Source organism: Bos indicus x Bos taurus, chromosome 11, assembly GCF_003369695.1.
Source record: "Bos indicus x Bos taurus breed Angus x Brahman F1 hybrid chromosome 11, Bos_hybrid_MaternalHap_v2.0, whole genome shotgun sequence".
Taxonomy (NCBI): Eukaryota; Metazoa; Chordata; class Mammalia; order Artiodactyla; family Bovidae; genus Bos; species Bos indicus x Bos taurus.
The window spans coordinates 82177175-82196589 of record NC_040086.1 but is presented as its reverse complement, the minus strand read 5'-3'; the positions used below and the strand labels follow the sequence as shown (position 1 = coordinate 82196589).

At 41.4% G+C, this 19415-nt stretch overlaps 1 protein-coding gene across 2 annotated transcripts in view; it reads right to left on the bottom strand.

The window, feature by feature from the left end:
- NBAS (neuroblastoma amplified sequence) overlaps nt 1-19415 on the bottom strand; it is a 330907-nt gene that overhangs the window by 123393 nt on the left and 188099 nt on the right. For both annotated transcript variants that reach the window (XM_027556036.1, XM_027556037.1), the window contains 3 exons: nt 10536-10703; nt 7207-7320; nt 6759-6882 (listed from right to left, as the gene is read on the bottom strand). In XM_027556036.1, coding sequence (XP_027411837.1) covers nt 6759-6882; nt 7207-7320; nt 10536-10703 — 406 coding nt within the window. The remainder of the gene's footprint in view (nt 1-6758; nt 6883-7206; nt 7321-10535; nt 10704-19415) is intronic.

The following is a 19415-nucleotide window of genomic DNA, read 5'->3' as shown; positions in this document are numbered from 1 at the left end:
GCCCCATATTCACAACAGTATGCATCAATTTTAAAACTTTCCTGCAATTTATGATGCACTGACATTTGAGGGGGAAGAGTCTTGTCAATCTGGGCTATTGGCAAACTAGTCAGTTGCCAAGTAAAGCAAAGAGCTTCCCTGCGGGCACACCACTGATGTGCAAACCAACCAGCTTGGAGCCAATTCTCTGAACCAGCCCCTTTCTCTGGCTTCTGCATTCCAGGCGTAATATCACCTCTGCCCTGATCACCCCAGGGCCAAGTGCTAGATAGCCAGAGATCACCCCACAGCCCAGAGTCCACCAAAGTTACCCAAACTCTTCCTCTCAAGCTTGCTCAAGCATGCCTACCAGACCTCGCCTGTTATTTCCCATGAAAACCCATACTCTGCCCCCTTCATACCTTCTGCCTCCCTCTCCCTCTCTCTCTGCCCTGAGGTAAAGACACAGTGAGAATGCAGCTGTGTGCTAGCCAGGAAGAGATAGCTCACCAGAACCCAACCACACTGGCATCTGATTTCCAGTCTCCAAACTGTGAGACTGGGAATTTTTGCTGTTTAAGCCACCTGGTCTATAGTATTCTGTCCTGTCAGCCCAAGCTGACTAACGCAGACAGAAAACAAGACATATAAAATAAGATATCTCTCTCCATCGGTATGTATCAGGCTATCGACAATCGTATGCTATTACAAGCAATGAACATGTGCCGTATTTTCCATGTGTGAGAATTCATGGAATAAATTCCCAGAAGAGGAATCACTAGGTCAAATAATCCCACAACTATAATTTTTATAGCTATCGCCAAATTGCCATGTGTTTTTCAAATCTCATTTTAAGCCAAGTCCTTGTTGTAGCATCTCCACCAGGACTGCCCTTTAGCTGGCATATCTCATCCACCTGAATGCCCATTTGGCCCATTTCTCAAGAGGCCTCCTGACATCTACTTCAACCACAGAAGATGAAGATCGCTTAAGTTGAGGGTGAGTCCAAAGTCCTCTCTACAGGGTAAGCTTCATTGATATGAGTTGACTCCTCAGAATTAATCCTAAGAGAAAGGTACCCTGGCTTTCTGTTTCATCTTTCTGTTTCTTTCATCTGTTTCTGAGTGAATTGATGACTCAGACTTTTGCCCCACTCTCATCAGACGAACTCCAGTGAAATCCAGAATACTACATCCGATTTAAAATCTTCTGGGATTGGGTTCTCTTACTTGTACAGCCCTCCTGCAGATGAAAACTATGTACTCTGGATAAAGCATGAAAAACAGGTATCTTAAGGCACTGGTGAGGCACTCAGAGCAGACAGAAACTAGAGGGCAGATGCCACTTGGAAAATGAAATGACACCAGTGAGTTTTCCATCTTTACAGCTTCTATCCTGAGGGCAAGCTTCTGTCTGCTCCTTGCCAGGCAGGTAAAATTCAGATGGAGAACTTGAAGTCTTAAAGAATCACAGCCCAGAAAAACCACAACAGCCAACAAGAGAGGTCTGATAGTTCCTTAAAAAACTGTGGCTCATCAACTCCACCCTTAGATAGTTACCCTAGAGAAATAAAAACAAAGGTCCGTAAAAACACAGGTTCACAAAAACTGCTGAGTTCACAGCAGCTTTTTCGTAACAACCCTCAGTTGGAAAAAGCTCCCATGTCCCTCACCAGGAGAAGGGGTAAACTGTGGTATATTCATACAGTGGAATACCTTTCAGTTATTAAAAAAATAAGAAAGAAAGAATAGAGAAAAACCTACTGATAGAAGCAGATAAATCTCATTTCACATAAAAGAATATATCCCACTGAATGAATTCTAGAACAGTCAAAACTCATCTACAGCAGGGAAAAAACTGAACATCTGTCAGTTCCGATTGGGAGCGTGGGGTGGGTGTTTTCAGGAAAGAGGCATCGACTTTCTGGGGTGACAGTAATGTTCTGCATCTTGAAAGGAGCCAGGGTTACACAGGCGCTGTGCTTGTCAAAACTCACAGTCTTATGTCTACACTTAGCATTTTTGCATTTCATTGTTTGTACATGAAAAAAAATAAATAATAAAATGTTGTAAAATAAAAAAGTAAGAAATATTGACTGTAGTTAAAGATACGCACAGTGCATGTCAAGAGGCAATGAGTAACGATGCCTACAACTCTGAAATGTGTCAGAGAAAGAAGCTGTATTTGGTGGGAGGACTAGAGCAAGTGTAGTAAAATATTAATTGTTGAAATCCAGGTGGAGAGTATATGGGAGGTTCACTGTAGAAGTTTCTTGACTTTTCTGTGCATTTGAAAATTTCCTTAATAAAATATTTACAGAAGAAAAGGGGAAAAAATCCTTCTGAAAACAGGGTCAAATGCTCAAGCTCCCCAACAGTTATTTCCCAAACAGGGTTCTGTGTGGACAAGTATACATGTACCTCCTCTCTAGCACTCAGGCAGCCGAGTTTCCAGCCACACAAAGCCTGTGGCCTCCCTGCTGCTCCAAGACGGGGAAGGCCACCATCACCGGTGTCGGGCACACCAGCATCTCCTACGTCCCCAGGTTGAAAGGAAAGGGATCGTGTCTCTTCCCTGAACCTTAACACAACTGTCAAAGTCACTCTGTGACATCTTTTTTCTCCCACAGCCAGATCACGGCTCATTAATCCCTACAACCCAAGTGCTGACCCAGAACCCCTCCTCACTAACTGAATTATTGAAGGAAACCAACTTGGTGGGGGGCTTGGGGGAAGATGAGAGGGGAGAGACAGGAGGAGGGGAAAGGGGAGACACGTCATAACTGCCCACACTTGCCCCCATCCCAACTTTCTCAGCAGCCCTCACTGAGGTGCAGTTCAAACCCCCACATATAGGAAGCTTCTCAGACCTTCAATCTGTGAGCCATGTAAAGCTACATATGACAAAATTATCAAGGAGGATCTGAAGTAGTCCAGAAACCATAGGGTTTCAATCGGATGGGATCCACCAGATATCTTGCTGGCTGTAGACTATATTGCAGTGATTTTTCATTACCATTTAAAATACATGTATTTATTTTAAAAAATATAATAATAAAGATCTGTCCTACATTTAGCACTGTGTATGAATTTAATTTGCAATGCTTATTTTCTAACCTTGCAGAAAATACACTGCATTTTCTAGACAAGTAATACTTCTCTAGAAATCAGATGAAATCTATGCCTAAGCCTCCAAGCACTAATTCTCTGCAAAATAAGTGCCTCTGGAAAGCACTCTATGATAAATTTAATTCCAGAACAGAATTCACAGAGGAAAGCTGCCCATATTATTGATTTAGAAATCATTAGCCATTAAATCATTCATTTAGCTAAATAAATAATGATCAATTTTCTTCAGCTAGTCTCCATAAAAAACCTTTTCATCAACTTTATTAAAAAATTCTGAAAAGTCAGATCGCGTTGGGAAGTATAATTTGTATCATGACCTACTTCTGAACCAAAGTCAGGAGTCACATTTCTGTAATTTTTAATTTAGGTCATTTAACGTATATCATTCATCAAATCTGTTGAGTTTCTAACAAATATTTGACACTATAAAATAGCTAATGATATCTGTCTCAAATATATTAGCATACTCAAGAGAAACCAAACGTGATCATTTTGTAACATACGGAAATATCAAATCATGATGCTATATACCAGGAACTAACAATTTTGTAGGTCAATTACACTCCAGAAACAAACTCACAGAAAAAGAGATTAGATTTGTGGTTACCAGAGGCAGCGGGTAGGGGAAGGTAGAATTAGATGAAAGTAGTCAAAAGGTATCACCAACTTTGAGTTATAATTGAATGTTATACTCCAGGTACAAGGACAGTAGGTGGCTCAAGGACCAATGCTTCAGTGAATGATGTACACATGGTGAGAAAGGGAACAGGAGGGAATCCCCGACTTATCATTGTGCTACCCCCCAATCCATACAGCTCCTCCACAAAAATCTCTATTTGCTTCATGCTTCCAGATCATTCTGAGGCCTCATCATTGAGTTACCAACTACCACAAAGATGGTCAGGTATTTTAAGAACACCATGAAAGGGGGAGGCCAAATTTAATCTAGAAAGTTGTGCCCCACCAGGACCTTATTCTCAAGAACTCTCCACCTTCCTCCAAAAACAGCTCTGGAAAACAGCAGAAGCTTTAATAAACTGAGAAATCAGTGCGACAGAGTCTCTCCAAGGACACAGCCATCTTTCAAACCTTTAGCACGTGGTTCCATTTTCTTGCCTTTTTTTGTAAGAGAGGTATGCAAATACACACACACACATATATATGTCATAAGCTAAATCATAAATTAACATATTCTTGACTGGAGATGTATTAATATATCTTTTGTAACCCCAATGTTTGGAGAAGGGAAAGGCTACCCACTCCAGTATTCTGGCCTAGAGAATTCCACGGACAGTCCATGGGGTCGTAAAGAGTAGGACACAATTGAGCCACTTTAACTTCACTTTCAGAGTTGGAGAAGGCAATGGCACCCAACCCCAGTACTCTTGCCTGGAAAATCCCATGGACGGAGGAGCCTGGAAAGCTGCGGTCCATGGGGTTGCTGAGGGTCGGTCATGACTGAGCGACTTCACTTTCACTTTACCCCAATGTTATTGACCAGAGTGTTTCCGTATTCACTTACACAGCAAATTGCTGGTCACAGGCCTTAGGTTCTGCAAAAATCCTCTAATCGATAATGTGTTAAGATATTACATAAGTCAATGTTTCCAAATCCTGGTTATTAATTCAGTCCTTTACTATACCAATTAACAGATGATATTTCCATGTCTAACCAGTATTTTCTTAGGGTCTTAGATTTTATCTGTATAAGCTATTCCAACAATCAATCATAATTTAATCCATGAGTAATGTATTACAATATTTGTAAAGAAAAGAAAGAAGAAATAATTAAAAGGGGAAATAGCAATGCAACTATACTCTTATAATTCAATATCACTTATAAGATGTGTCATGATTTAGCAATAGCTTCTTGGAGGCAAAAAAGAAACATGAACGTACCTGTGAATTAGTGTTCAACTGTGACTTGAACACTAATTTCAGAAAAGCAAGGAAGAACTTAAAGAGTCTCTTGATAAAGGTGAAAGAGGAAAGTAAAAAAGCTGGCTGAAAACCCAACATTCAAAAAATTAAGCTCATGGCATCTGGTCCCATCACTTCATGGCAAATAGAAGGGGAAAAAGTAGAAACAGTGACAGACTTTATTTTCTTGGGCTCCAAAGTCTCTGCGGCTGGTAACTGCAGCCATGAAATTAAAAGATGCTTGCTCTTTGGAAGGAAAACTATGGCAAACCTAGACAGCATATTAAAGAGCAGAGATAGCACTTTGCTGACAAAGGTCTGTCTAGTCAAAGCTATGGTTTTTCCAGTAGTGATGTACGGATGTAAGAGTTGGACCATAAAGAAGGCTGAGTGCTGAAGAACTGATGCTTTCAAACTGTGGCACTGGAGAAGATTCTTGAGAGCCCCTGAATAGCAAGGAGATCAAACCAGCCAATCCTAAAGGAAATCAACTGTGAATATTCACTGGAAGAACTGATGCTGAAGCTCCAATACTTAGGCTACCTGATGCAAAGAGCTGACTCATTGTAAAAGACCCTAATGCTGGAAAAGATTGAGGGCAGGAGGAAAAGAAGCCAAGAAAGGATGAGATGGTTGGATGGCCTCACCATCTCAATGGACATGGGTTTGAGCAGACTCCAGGAGATAGTGAAGGACAGGGAAGCCTGGCATGCTGCAGTTCAGGGGTCGCAAAGAGTTCAGAGAAACTATAGATCATGATATGCATCTCAGAACTGAAGAAAAACGGTAACTTTGTAAAAACCTCCAGCATCCCAGGCTCTGCAGAGTATTTGCTTCTTCTCTTTACAACTGCATATAAATAATGATTGAAAGAAGGATGATCTAAAAATAAGTTATAGTATCAGGTTTCCAGGAACATGGCAGTTCTATTCCCCACATACATTTTTTCCAAGTTTTACTTCACACTGCAATGTGTTCCATTAAAACACAGCATCATTCAGGCTCATTAGCAGTTATAGGCTATATGGAAGTGCAAGTCCTGGACAAGACTGCCAAGAAAACTGTCTTTCTCTTCTTTATTCCTTACAGATACCTAGAATATAGACAAGATAGCTGGAGCTCCAGTTGTCTTTAAGTCCTGAAGTACCTACTAAGGCTGGCAAAGCAGAGAGGGAAAATTGAAAAATAAAAATAGTCAAGGCAATTACCCTGGAACCTTGAAAAGAAGTAAGGAGGTTAAAGAAGAAAAAAGTACAAATGGCAAGTGGTCTTTGGTCAACTGCATACATTTTCATTCTTTTCAAAAAATTTCACATGGAACGATATGGCACCATGTAGAAAATTCTTAAGACGAAATTCACATCTATAGTCCATGAAACAGGTACATAAGAGTTCTTGATTAACCCATAAAACCAGGAAAGAAAGTAGTATCTATTGAGCTCATTATTCTGTATCATTCCCTGTAAGAATCACTTTACATTATTAGCACCCTAAATAGGAATTTTATCTCATTTATCCTTTTAAATCTTCAATATTTCAAGTATCCAGAAAATAGTAGGTACTCAATAAATGATTTAAATCAATGAATAAATAAATGTATGAATGATGATGTCAAGTTAAGATACTCAAAATTACTGAAAATGTTACTGGTTTTCCTAACTCTCATTCATTCATACAGTCTCACCTATTATTCTGAGTTAAACATTGTTGGGGAACTAGAACCTTTCATACCTTCTGTTGTTGGAAATACTTCTTCTCCTTCGGTTTTAGTTTCTGCCAGTTTCCCAGTTCTCAGTAACACTTCTGCAAAGCTTTCTACCGGGATATGCTGATAGGTGTCATAGGTCACTTCAGACTAGACAAGAGAAGGAGTGACATCATTTGATGGGATGGCTTTTTCTCTATGAAGATATTCTTAGAAAAGATAATGATAGGATTTTTATCTTCTCATAACTTGAATTATAGCTTCTCACTTACTAAAGCATATTATTCGATGTAAAATTGTAAAACAGATTTTATTTTAGTCTCATAACACGTAACAAATCACATAAAACCAATGCAAAACATGAGTATGAACAAAAGAAGTACATCTTCAAAAAAACCGCATATTTTGTTTGTAGTAAAATGCTCGCAGCCACCATGATAGTTAAATCTATGTTCTTAGGCACACTGCCCTTACCTCTAAAACAAAGGGATTGGAGATGACAGATTCATAAAAAGGATGACAGCCTTGTTTTTCTAGGCCTTCATTGGCTCTGGTTCCAATTTGATAAACACCACCAAATTCTTGACCCTAAACAGAACAAAGTGATGATCAGTGGATAAAGGAAAGAGAGCTGGGAGAGGAGGTGGAGGAGGAAAGGAAGGAAGAAAGAACAAATAGATTTCAGGAGAAATGGATCACGTGTACTGTGCGAGCCGAAGAGAGAGTGTCAGAGCGACACTGAAACCCAGCGGAGAATATTAAGAATCATCACCACGTTCTGAGCAGCGCTTCAGCCTCACCCTGAAGTGCTTTTTGATTCTTCTGGTCACTTTGACATCACTGAATCAGAAACACTGAAGCAATCGGTGTCACACACATGGCCAGTTTTCTATACAACAGTCCGGATAACCTTTCTAAAACATCATTCTATATATGCTGTTCCCTTGCTCCAAAAAACCTTTAATAGCTCTGAATAATGCAGTCAGCAGTATCAAATCTAAACTACACAAAATAACATTCAAATTCACTAAATGCTAATTACCATTAAAGGCTAACACTCCATGCAACTACTTTGTCCGTTCTACTGGCCTCTGTGCCCTCCTCCCGTTACAAGGGTAATGGTCCATGCAGACTGCCCACCTCTGCCCCCAGGCCCGCCACAGACCACACCTGCTGAAATCACAGCAGCTGGAGGCAAGGTAAGACTGGGCTCCCTTCACCAGCCCCACCGCCCCCACAACTACAACCCACACGAACATCTTTATTAGACTGGTCTTCAGTATTCATTAGCAATATTTTAGTATCCCTACTATGGTTAATTATCTTTATGCTTTGCTCTCCTCAAACAGACTGTAAAGCCCCTTACTGGAAGAGCCAACAAGAAGACATTCACCCAGTCCTCCAATTCATGGAGCACTTACTTAGGGCAAGCACAGCCTAGGCAACAATCAAGCTGCTGCTGCGAATGATGTTAAAATAGTTTCTTCAGAGAAAACTATATACTAGGCACAGTGGTAACCACTTTATCTAAGACGTTGTTGTTGTTCATTAGCTCAGTCATGTCCGACTCTTTGCAACCCCATGGACTGTAAAATGCCAAGCTTCCCTGTCCTTTACTATCTCCCGGAGCATGCTTAAACTCATATCCATCAAGTCAGTGATGCCATTCAACCATCTCATCCTCTGTAGACTCCTTCTCCTCCTGTCTTCAATCTTTTCCAGCATCATGATCTTTTCTAATGAGCCGGCTCTTCACATCAGGTGGCCGAAGTATTGGAGCTTCAGCATCAGTCCTTCCAAAGAATATTCAGGACTGATTTCCTTTAGGTTTGACTGGTATGGTCTCCTTGCAGTCCAAGGGACTCTCAAGAGTTTTCTCCAACACCACAGTTCAAAAGCATTACTTCTTCAGCACTCAGCCTGCTTTACTTAATGGTCCAACTCTAAGACTTTCAAAAAGCCCCAACAGGTGAGACAGAAAATAACCCTAATCAAAATCCAGTGTGATGCATGCAGCAATGAGATGCACAGACTTCACCCAAAGTCAAGCCCACAGCCCATCAGTAAGTGGTTTCTTCTGGGTGATTATCCTCCATTCTCTCTCCTGCATATCCCACGTTCAGACCATCAGCAGGTCCACAAAGTACACCCTCAAACCAAAGACTTCTCATTTCCCTCATGGCTACCCTAATCTAAGCCATCAACATCTCTCAGCTGGACTCCTGGAAGAGAGAAGCATCTTTTTGCTTCACTACTGATGACTCTCTGCACAGAAGTTAAACAGATGTATTAAAAGTAACCTTGGATCACATGACTGCATTGTCTGAATTTTCAAACAACGCTGTGTTGCTGAGAAGCAGATCTGTAGTTCTCTTCACCATCTATGGAAGGCTTTACATAGTGGGTCTCTTCACCATCTCTCCAACCATTCATTTCCAACCATCTTCCCACTCATCATGCTGCACTCCCTTACCTTGGCCCCCTTCTACAAAGACATCAGGCTATTTCTTCAAAATGTACTTGTCTGCTTGGCTTACTCAGCTTTCTGCTCAGAGTGATTCCTTTTCTGAGAAACTAACCCCCCTGCTGCAATCAGAACCTCGCTCCTCCGGTATCACTCACTATTCCACTACCTTGCTTAAGTTCTCTGCACAGTACTCATCACCACCTGCCATCTCATTATCATACAAATATTTTATCTGTTGGTTTCTTTTTTGCTTCCACTGAGACACAGGGGACTCAAAGGAAGGAAATCAGACTGAAGAGTTTCCCCACTCTATTTCCCATGATGAGCACAACATCTGACACGTGGAAAATGCCTGGTAAGTATCTGCAGAATGAATGAATGAGATACTCAAGTGTTTGGGGTACCTTTATAAAAAGGCCCCTGCTTCTTTTTCCTGTTAGTTTCCTAGTATGTGGCTAAAGGACGGAAAGCAGCATGACGATGCACGGAAGACAGGAGGGACACAGTGGGCTAAGAAGTCACAGAAAACAACCTCAATGCTTGTCCTGACCTCTACTTGCAGAAACACGAAAGAATCGGTTAAAACATTCCCTTTACCTAGAGGCCCCACTGAAGACTGAATGTTTGTGCCCCACCCCCACCCCAAACTCATGTTGAAATCCTCACCCCTGTGTAATAGTGTTAAGAGGTGGGGCCTTTGATAAGCGATTAAGTCATGATGGCAGAGCTGGAAAATGAGATTAGTGCCTTTATAAGAAAAGAGATTCCAGAAAAGTCCCTCACCCCCCTTCTACCATGTGAGGACACAGCAAACTGAAGGCATTCTATGAACCAGGAAGCAGGCCTGCATCAAACACTAAATTCTCCAGGGCCTTGACCTTGGACTTCCCAGTTTCCAGCACTGTGAGAAATAAACTGTCCGTTGTTTAAGTCACCTAGTCTAAAATATTTTTGTCACAGAAGCTGGAGAGAACTAAGACAGCCCCCGGGATGGCGCCTAGTGCTTCTCTTCTTTCTACTGCCCTACAGAAACAGAGCAAAAGAGAGAAAGCCTTAATAAACATCATTTTCCTTTTCATCTCAGTAAACTTCAATTCTGACATAGAAACCAACCTTACTTAAATCTATATCGATGGATTCTTCAAGTATAGTATGGTAGCAAATTACAGTCTATAAAATCAATTACTCATTCCCTATCCGATGGGAGGCCTAGATTTCTTAGGAGATTAATAATCTAAAGAAGATAAACTTATATAGTGAAACCAACTGAAGAGCATGCTAATGAATTGACATAAACCACCCCAACTGCTTTAAGAAAACAGAATGCCTCGCTCACTTGAAGGGGCCGTAGGTAAGTCAAAGACTTCTTCCACCACTGCCCATCGCTGACGGCCTGCAGCACCGCCTTGGTGGTGGTGGTGGTGTTGGAGAGGACTTTCATGGTGGTAGCAGTGGTCCAGTGTAACAGGTCGGCTGAGTTGCTGCCTGGGACACTTACTTCATCCTATGTTTAAAAAAAAAAAAAGAGAGAGAGAAAATGGCAAGAGTAAAAAGAAGAGAACAGGGTAGAGAGTGAAATGCGACAACTTGGAGTTATCAGACATGAAATTAAACAGATTTAAAAATTCATCTTTACCAATAACAACCCAAAAAAATGTGAACGTGATATTAGCATACTGTACCTCCTTGAATCATTTACAAAAGAACATTCAGTAAAGGAAAATACATCTTAATGCATTAGTCAAAGAATCTCTTTCAGAAGTATTTATAAAGCAAATAGTGGGTTCTTACTTTTTTTTTTTTACTAATCTAATATCCTCCAATGAGGTACTCATGTTTGTTTCTTTAACAAGACATTTTAAACTATTTATGGTTTAGATCAAGAAATAAATTATTCACTTCAACAATGCTACTGTGACCCAGACAAAGGTACAAGATTCTGATGATCCACCTTTACATACTGAAAGGCATTTTGTTTTTCATCTAAACAAGTGGATGATTAATATCATTTAAAAGGTTTCTAATGTGGAACCTCCTGCCAATCTCGAAGCAATCAGCTACAATTCTAACTCCCCATGTACTAACCCAAGAGGTTTCATGGGGAGAAAAATGCCAATATATCGACATTTGTTTAAACAGAAATGACAGTGACCACAGCTGCTTTTTGATCAAAGAAAGGGAAATTGTTCTATGAAAACCCAGCCTTTGGTTTAGTATTTGTCTACTTCTACTTACTTTTTCTGTAGTATTCTAGTCAAAGGAAAGAAAAATTAAGATCTAGTCTTCCAATATGAATAACTTTCTTGCCACTAATAGGAGAGTTTAGTTCGGCTATATGGGTCTACATCACATCATTCATTAATGTGTTATTTGAATAATAAAAAAAGATAAATCATGGAATCACTCAGTAATTACCTAGATATCATCACCATTTTAGACCAACTTGTGGATAGAATTATGGCCCCCGAAAAGACTCTGATGCTGGGAGGGATTGCGGGCAGGAGGAAAAGGGGATGATAGAGGATGAGATGGCTGGATGGCATCACCGACTCGATGGACGTGAGTTTGAGTGAACTCCGGGAGATGGTGATGGACAGGGATACCTGGCGTGCTGCGATTCATGGGGTCACAAAGAGTGAGACATGACTGAGCAACTGAATGAACTGAACTGAAAATACCTGCATCTTAATCCCTAGAACCTGCAAATATATTACATTAGATGGCAAAAGACCTTGGCAGATATGATTAACGACACAAACCTTGAGGTGAGGAGATAAATCTTGAATTATGAGTGGAACTAACCTAATCACATGAGCCTTTTAAGCAGAGAACCCTTCCCAGCTAGGGTCACACAGACACGCCCTGGGAGAAGAGGCAGGAGAGACGTGAAGCACATCATTGCTGGCTTTGGAGATTGAGAGAGGTGGCCAAGAGTTAAAGAATGTGAGAAGCATGGAGAAGGTGAAAAGAAACTGGAGGCAATGAGGACTTCAGTCCTGCAAACACAAGGAATTAAATTCTGTCAACAACATGAATTAGAGAAGGGAATGGAAACCCACTCCAGTGCCTAGAGAATTCCACAGACGTAGGAGCCCGGCGGGCTACAGCAATAGGGTCACAAAGAATCAGACACAACTGAGCAACTAACACTACTAACAACATGAATGAGCATGGAAATGAATTCTCTCCCAGAGCCTCCAGAAAGCACAGTCCTGTGGGCACCCTGACTTTGGCTGAGATCCTAAGCAAAAACCCACCCAAGCTTGCCACATTTCTGTCCTATGGGAATTATAATAACTTGCATTGTTTCATTCTGACAGAATGTGGTCCACTGGAGAAGGGAATGGCAAACCACTTCAGTATTCTTGCCTTGAGAACCCCATGAACAGTATGAAAAGGCAAAATGATAGGACACTGAAAGAGGAACTCCCCAGGTCAGTAGGTGCCCAATATGCTACTGGAGATCAGTGGAGAAATAACTCCAGAAAGAATGAAGGGATGGAGCCAAAGCAAAAACAATACCCAGCTGTGGATGTGACTGGTGATAGAAGCAAGGTCCGATGCTGTAAAGAGCAATATTGCAGAGGAACCTGGAAAGTCAGGTCCATGAATCAAGGCAAATTGGAAGTGGTCAAACAAGAGATGGCAAGAGTGAATGTCGGCATTCTAGGAATCAGCAAACTAAAATGGACTGGAATGCGTATATCTACTACTGCGGACAGGACTCCCTCAGAAGAAACGGAGTGGCCATCATGGTCAAGAGAGTCCGAAATGCAGTACTTGGATGCGATCTCAAAAACGACAGAATGATCTCTGTTCGTTTCCAAGGCAAACCATTCAATATTATAGTAATCCAAGTCTATGCCCCAACCAGTAACGCTGAAGAAGGTGAGGTTGAACGGTTCTATGAAGACCTACAAGACCTTTTAAAACTAACACCCAAAAAAGATGTCCTTCTCATTATAGGGGACTGGAATGCAAAAGTAGGAAGTCAAGAAACACCTGGAGTAACAGGCAAATTTGGCCTTGGAATACGGAATGAAGCAGGGCAAAGACTAATAGAGTTTTGCCACGAAAATGCACTGGTCATAACAAACACCCTCTTCCAACAACACAAGAGAAGACTCTACACATGGACATCACCAGATGGTCAACACCAAAATCAGACTGATTATATTCTTTGCAGCCAAAGATGGAGAAGCTCTATACAGTCAGCAAAAACAAGACCAGGAGCTGACTGTGGCTCAGACCATGAACTCCTTATTGCCAAATTCAGACTTAAATTGAAGAAAGTAGGGAAAACCACTAGACCATTCAGGTATGACCTAAATCAAATCCCTTATGATTTATACAGTGGAAGTGAGAAATAGATTTAAGGGCCTAGATCCAATAGATAGAGTGCCTGATGAACTATGGAATGAGGTTCGTGATGTTGTACAGGAGACAGGGATCAAGACCATCTCCATGGAAAAGAAATGCAAAAAAGCAAAATGGCTGTCTGGGGAGGCCTTACAAATAGCTGTGAAAAGAAGAAAAGCAAAAAGCAAAGGAGAAAAGGAAAGATATAAGCATCTGAATGCAGAGTTCCAAAGAATAGCAAGAAGAGATAAGAAAGCCTTCCTCAGTGATCAATGCAAAGAAATAGAGGAAAACAACAGAATGGGAAAGACTAGAGATCTCTTCAAGAAAATTAGAGATACCAAGAGAATATTTCATACAAAGATGGGCTCGATAAAGGACAGAAATGGTATGGACCTAACAGAAGCAGAAGATATTAAGAAGAGATGGCAAGAATACACAGAAGAACTGTACAAAAAAGATCTTCAAGACCCAGATAATCACGATGGTGTGATCACTCACCTAGAGCCAGACATCCTGGAATGTGAAGTCAAGTGGGCCTTAGTAAGCATCACTACAAACAAAGCTAGTGGAGGTGATGGAATTCCAGTTGAGCTATTCCAAATCCTGAAAGATGATGCTGTGAAAGTGCTGCACTCAATATGTCAGCAAATTTGGAAAACTCAGCAGTGGCCACAGGACTGGAAAAGGTCAGTTTTCATTCCAATCCCAAACTACTCAAACTACTGCACAATTGCACTCATCTGACACTCTAGTAAAGTAAGGGTCAAAATTCTCCAAGCCAGGCTTCAGCATATGTGAACCGTGAACTTGCTAATGTTCAAGCTGGTTTTAGAAAAGGCAGAGGAACCAGAGATCAAATTGCCAACATCCGCTGGATCATCGAAAAAGCAAGAGAGTTCCAGAAAAACATCTATTTCTGCCTTATTGACTATGCCAAAGCCTTTGACTGTGTGGATCACAATAAACTGTGGAAAATTCTGAAAGAGATGGGAATCCCAGACCACCTGATCTGCCTCTTGAGAAATTTCTATGCAGGTCAGGAAGCAACAGTTAGAACTGGACGTGGAACAATAGACTGGTTCCAAATAGGAAAAGGAGTTCATCAAGGCTGTATATTGTCACCTTGCTTATTTAACTTATATGCAGAGTACATCATGAGAAATGCTGGACTGGAAGAAGCACAAGCTGGAATCAAGATTGCCGGGAGAAATATCAATAACCTCAGATATGCAGATGACACCACCCTTATGGCAGAAAGTGAAGAGGAACTCAAAAGCCTCTTGATGAAAGTGAAAGTGGAGAGTGAAAAAGTTGGCTTAAAGCTCAACATTCAGAAAACGAAGATCATGGCATCCGGTCCCACCACTTCGTGGGAAATAGATGGGGAAACAGTGGAAACAGTGTCAGACTTTATTTTTTGGGGCTCCAAAATCACTGCATATGGTGACTGCAGCCATGAAACTAAAAGACGCTGACTCCTTGGAAGGAAAGTTATGACCAACCTAGATAGCATATTCAAAAGCAGAGCCATTACTTTGCCAACAAAGGTTTGTCTAGTCAAGGCTATGGTTTTTCCTGTGGTCATGTGTGGATGTGTCAGTTGGACTGTGAAGAAGGCTGAGCGCCGAAGAATTGATGCTTTTGAACTGTGGTGTTGGAGAAGACTCTTCAGAGTACCTTGGACCGCAAGGAGATCCAACCAGTCCATTCTGAAGGAGATCAGCCCTGGGATTTCTTTGGAAGGAATGATGCTAAAGCTGAAACTCCAGTACTTTGGCCACCTCATGTGAAGAGTTGACTCATTGGAAAAGACTCTGATGCTGGGAGGGATTGGGGGCAGGAGGAGAAGGGGACGACAGAGGATTAGATGGCTTGATGGCATCACTGGCTGGATGGCATCACTGACTCGATGGACGTGAGTCTGGGTGAACTCCGGAAGTTGGTAATGGACAGGGAGGCCTGGCGTGCTGCGATTCATGGGGTTGCAAAGATTTTCACACGACTGAGTGACGTAACTGAACTGAACTGCATTGTTTCAAAGCTCCTAAATGTCATAGCAGTAAAAGAAAATGATTACATTATGTTGGTACACTTATAATTTCTAGAAAACCATTTTAATTTTATTCTTAGTACTAAAATGAAATGTATTTAAGCTGCATTAACTGATACTTACAATCTCCTCACTGGGCAGTTGGTTAACTTTTCTCAAAAGATTTTCTATTCTTTTAACGTGGGGAAAAAAAAAAAGTTGTGTCCCAATACTAGAAGAAATTATAATTATGTGATGCAACAGAGGTGTCAGTTAATGCTACAATGGCAACTATATTATAATATCAATGTATCAATATATTATATACCTTAAACTTATACAGTGTAATATGTCAAATATATCTTCATTTTCTAAAAAAAATTTTAAACCTGTGTTTCCTGTAAGCTTTCTGGACTTTGGGAAAGGTATAAACTATCAACTCGATGCACTATAAAGTATAATTATGAAAACAACACAGATGATATGCTAAGGAAGAAAATACTCATGTTAAACTGATTGTATATAAGGGCAACCATGTCAAAAACAACTGCTAGGGGTTTAGGTGCCCAAAAAAGACCAGCACTTCTCCTGGGTTTCAGATTTTGCAGCAGATACTGCAGCTTGGTTCACTCAACTCAGTTCTAGACCGCTCCCAGGCTGCGTGGCTAGAAGCTGAAAAGCTAAATACTACATTTCCCAGATTCCCTGGGGCTGACATTCTTCACATGACCTAGTTTTCCTCAAACAGATGCACCCACTGTGTAGATTTGCACAGTGAAACTACAGTAGAGACTGTACTTTTGCTATTACTGTGCTTTCCCTGTAGAAAATAAACTTTTTTTTTTCCTTTTTCTATTTTTCCTAGTCATCCTAGTTGCTCTTCTGCAGTATTGGTGATGCAAGTACCAGTGACCAGTCCCTAGCTTCATGGGGTAAAGGACAGTGTGGACCCATTCTGCTGGCTTGTTATCCTGGCAGGGTCAAAGCAGCACCGCAGGCAGCTGACGAGGAGGGGTTTTTCGAATTCCCCAACTTCTTGTGGCAGATTTCCGCTCCAGTGGTAATAACCTCCTCAGTATTTTTCTTATAGTTACTCTAAAAATACACCAAAGCCTGCTTCTCCAGACCTTTGAATGATTGTGTAAGATTCCAATTCTCATTAAAATAAAAAAGTCCCCTTCTGCTTATAAAAGCTAGAATGTTTTCTATTGCTTACAGCTGAACACTGATTTAAAAAAAAAAAAAAAACAAGAAAATATATTTTTGATCTGAAAGAACAACAACATCATTTTTATTCTGCAGTAGATGAAGACTTTGGCTTAAATCTCCAGCCATAATAAGGCTAAAATCTTTCTGCAAGTCTACATCTTGGGAGTCACTTTTCCAAGGAGGAGTTGACTCTACAGAACAGACATCTGAGCAAAATAATCATAGCAGCCCAGTAGTGGAAAATGGAGCAGAACAAACTTCCAGAACTGCCAAAACCTGTGCTGTCCAACTTGGCAGCCGGCAGATACACGAGGCAACTGCACTCTGGAAATGCAGCTGCTCCAAATAGGGAAGTGCTGTCAGTGTAAAATACACTGGATTGTAAGACTTAAGTGCCTAAATGAACAAGTAAATAAACTAGCCCACATGTGTATAACCTCAAGGAACAAAAATTAGAACTGAATGTACCCTTTCTGGGCTTCCTAGGTAACACTAGTGGTAAAGAACCCACCTGCCAATGCAGGAGACGTAAGAGATGTGGGTTCGATCCCTGGGTCAGAAAGATTCCCTGGAGAAGGGCGTGGCAACCCACTCCAGTATTCTTGCCTGGAGAATCCCATAAACAGAGGAGCCTGGTGGGCTACAGGCCATGGGATCCCAAAGAGTCAGGCACGACTGAGCCACTGAAGCGACCTAGCATACATGCACGCATTGTACCCTTTCTGTTGACAGGCAAAATCAAGAGGAAATCCAAGGAGGCTAAACCTTACATTCTCAGTTTTTCCTCTCAATTTCAGCAATTAGGAAGGTTATGTGCCCTCTCCTCTGCATGCCTGTGGGGGTCGGAGGGAAGGGTTAAGGAGACAAAACGGAAGACCGAAGCTCATTATCAACACGTCTGAAAAGACAAGTAGAAAGACCAACATAGGAAAAAACACAAATCTCCCTCCAAGAGTAATCATAACGATAGCTGCCACGTCGTGAAAGCTTGGTATGTGTCAGGGCTTTACAAGGCCCGTTATGTGTATACTGGGCATAAACACTGCGAGGGAACAGACACACACACACAGTTGCTTCAATGGCAGCATTACGAGAAGTCTTTCCTTAATTTCTTCACTATTTGAGAAGACGGCAGGAGGTTTATTTCTTCTCCACTTTAGTAGCACAGTCAGCTCATCACATCAGGCTCCTGCACTCCAGAGGCCCCTCTTTTCTAACAGGGTCAGGACCCCGGCCAAGAAGCTTCTACCATTAGGCAGCAGTGTAGACGGTACTGCTAACTCCCTCCCTGCATCGTGGGGGCAGGGCCTGCTTACCTGGACAGCTCGTCATTGAGTGTGTTCATCTATTGGGCTACTGAAAGCTTTGGATTCAGGTACATTCTGCTTCATTCTGCTTCTAAGCTTTTGCCCCCAGTAACTCTGCACTGAACAGAACTAGTACTATATATGCACACACACACACACACACACACACACATATATAAATCCCTCTCTGAATAACACTGCCAGAAAAAGCTCTTTGTCAGAAATAAATCTCAGAAGGAATTTGCAGTAACTAGACATTCTCTTTCTCCCTCCCTCTCTCTATATGTGTGCATGCATATATATACACACACACAGATATATATATAAATATGTGTGTACATATGTAAGTATACAGCATAGTAAGCATCTCAATTTATGTTAGATTTTATACCTGAAAAAAAAACAGAAACCAATCAGAATTCATTCCCCTACTCAGCAAATCCTCACTGAGTGACTCCTATTTGATGTCATACTATATTGTACTAGTCAATTAGGTGATAAAAACAAGAAGGACACAGCCTCTGCCCTTGGGAGCCACTGAGCTCCAGAAACTACAAAGGGAGGCCAGAGATACAGACAAATCACTATGTCCTCTGCCTAGAGGCACCATCATAGAAAGCTTCACAGAAGAAGTAATATTTCAGCAGGAAAGAATTTCAGGCTTCCAAAGAAGAAATGGTGATGATTTCAGGTTGTTTAGTTACTAAGTCGTGTCCCACTCTTTGTGGGACCCCATGGATTGTACCCTGCCAGGCTCCTCTGTCCAAGGGATTTCCCAAGCAAGAATACTGGAGTGGCCTGCCATTTTCTTCTACAGGGGGATCTTCCCAATCCAAGGATCAAACCTGTGTCTCCTGCATTGGCATATGGATTATTTACCACTGAGCCACCAGAGAAGCGCCCATGATTTCAGGTGAAAAGTGAAAGTAAAATTCGCTCAGTTGTATCCTACTCTTTGCGACCTCACGGACTATACAGTCCATGGCCTCCTCCAGGCCAGAATATTGGAATGGGTAGCCTTTCCCTCCTCCAGGGGATGTTCCTGGTAGACTTATACAAATAAGAGACATGAACCAACATGAAATATTGGAGGAAACTCGAGTTGATTCAATGACGGTATAGAAAAGAATACACAAAGATGAAGGTCAGGGCACATGAAGATCAAAGGTAGGCAGAGGCAAGACCAGCAAGAGACCTACTGACATGACACCAAAGCACCTCCATCATCACCTGGACAAGAGGCTTTAAACAAAAGGAGTTAACATAACGAGATTTATGTTTTACAAATCTTATTCCAGGAGCAGGAATC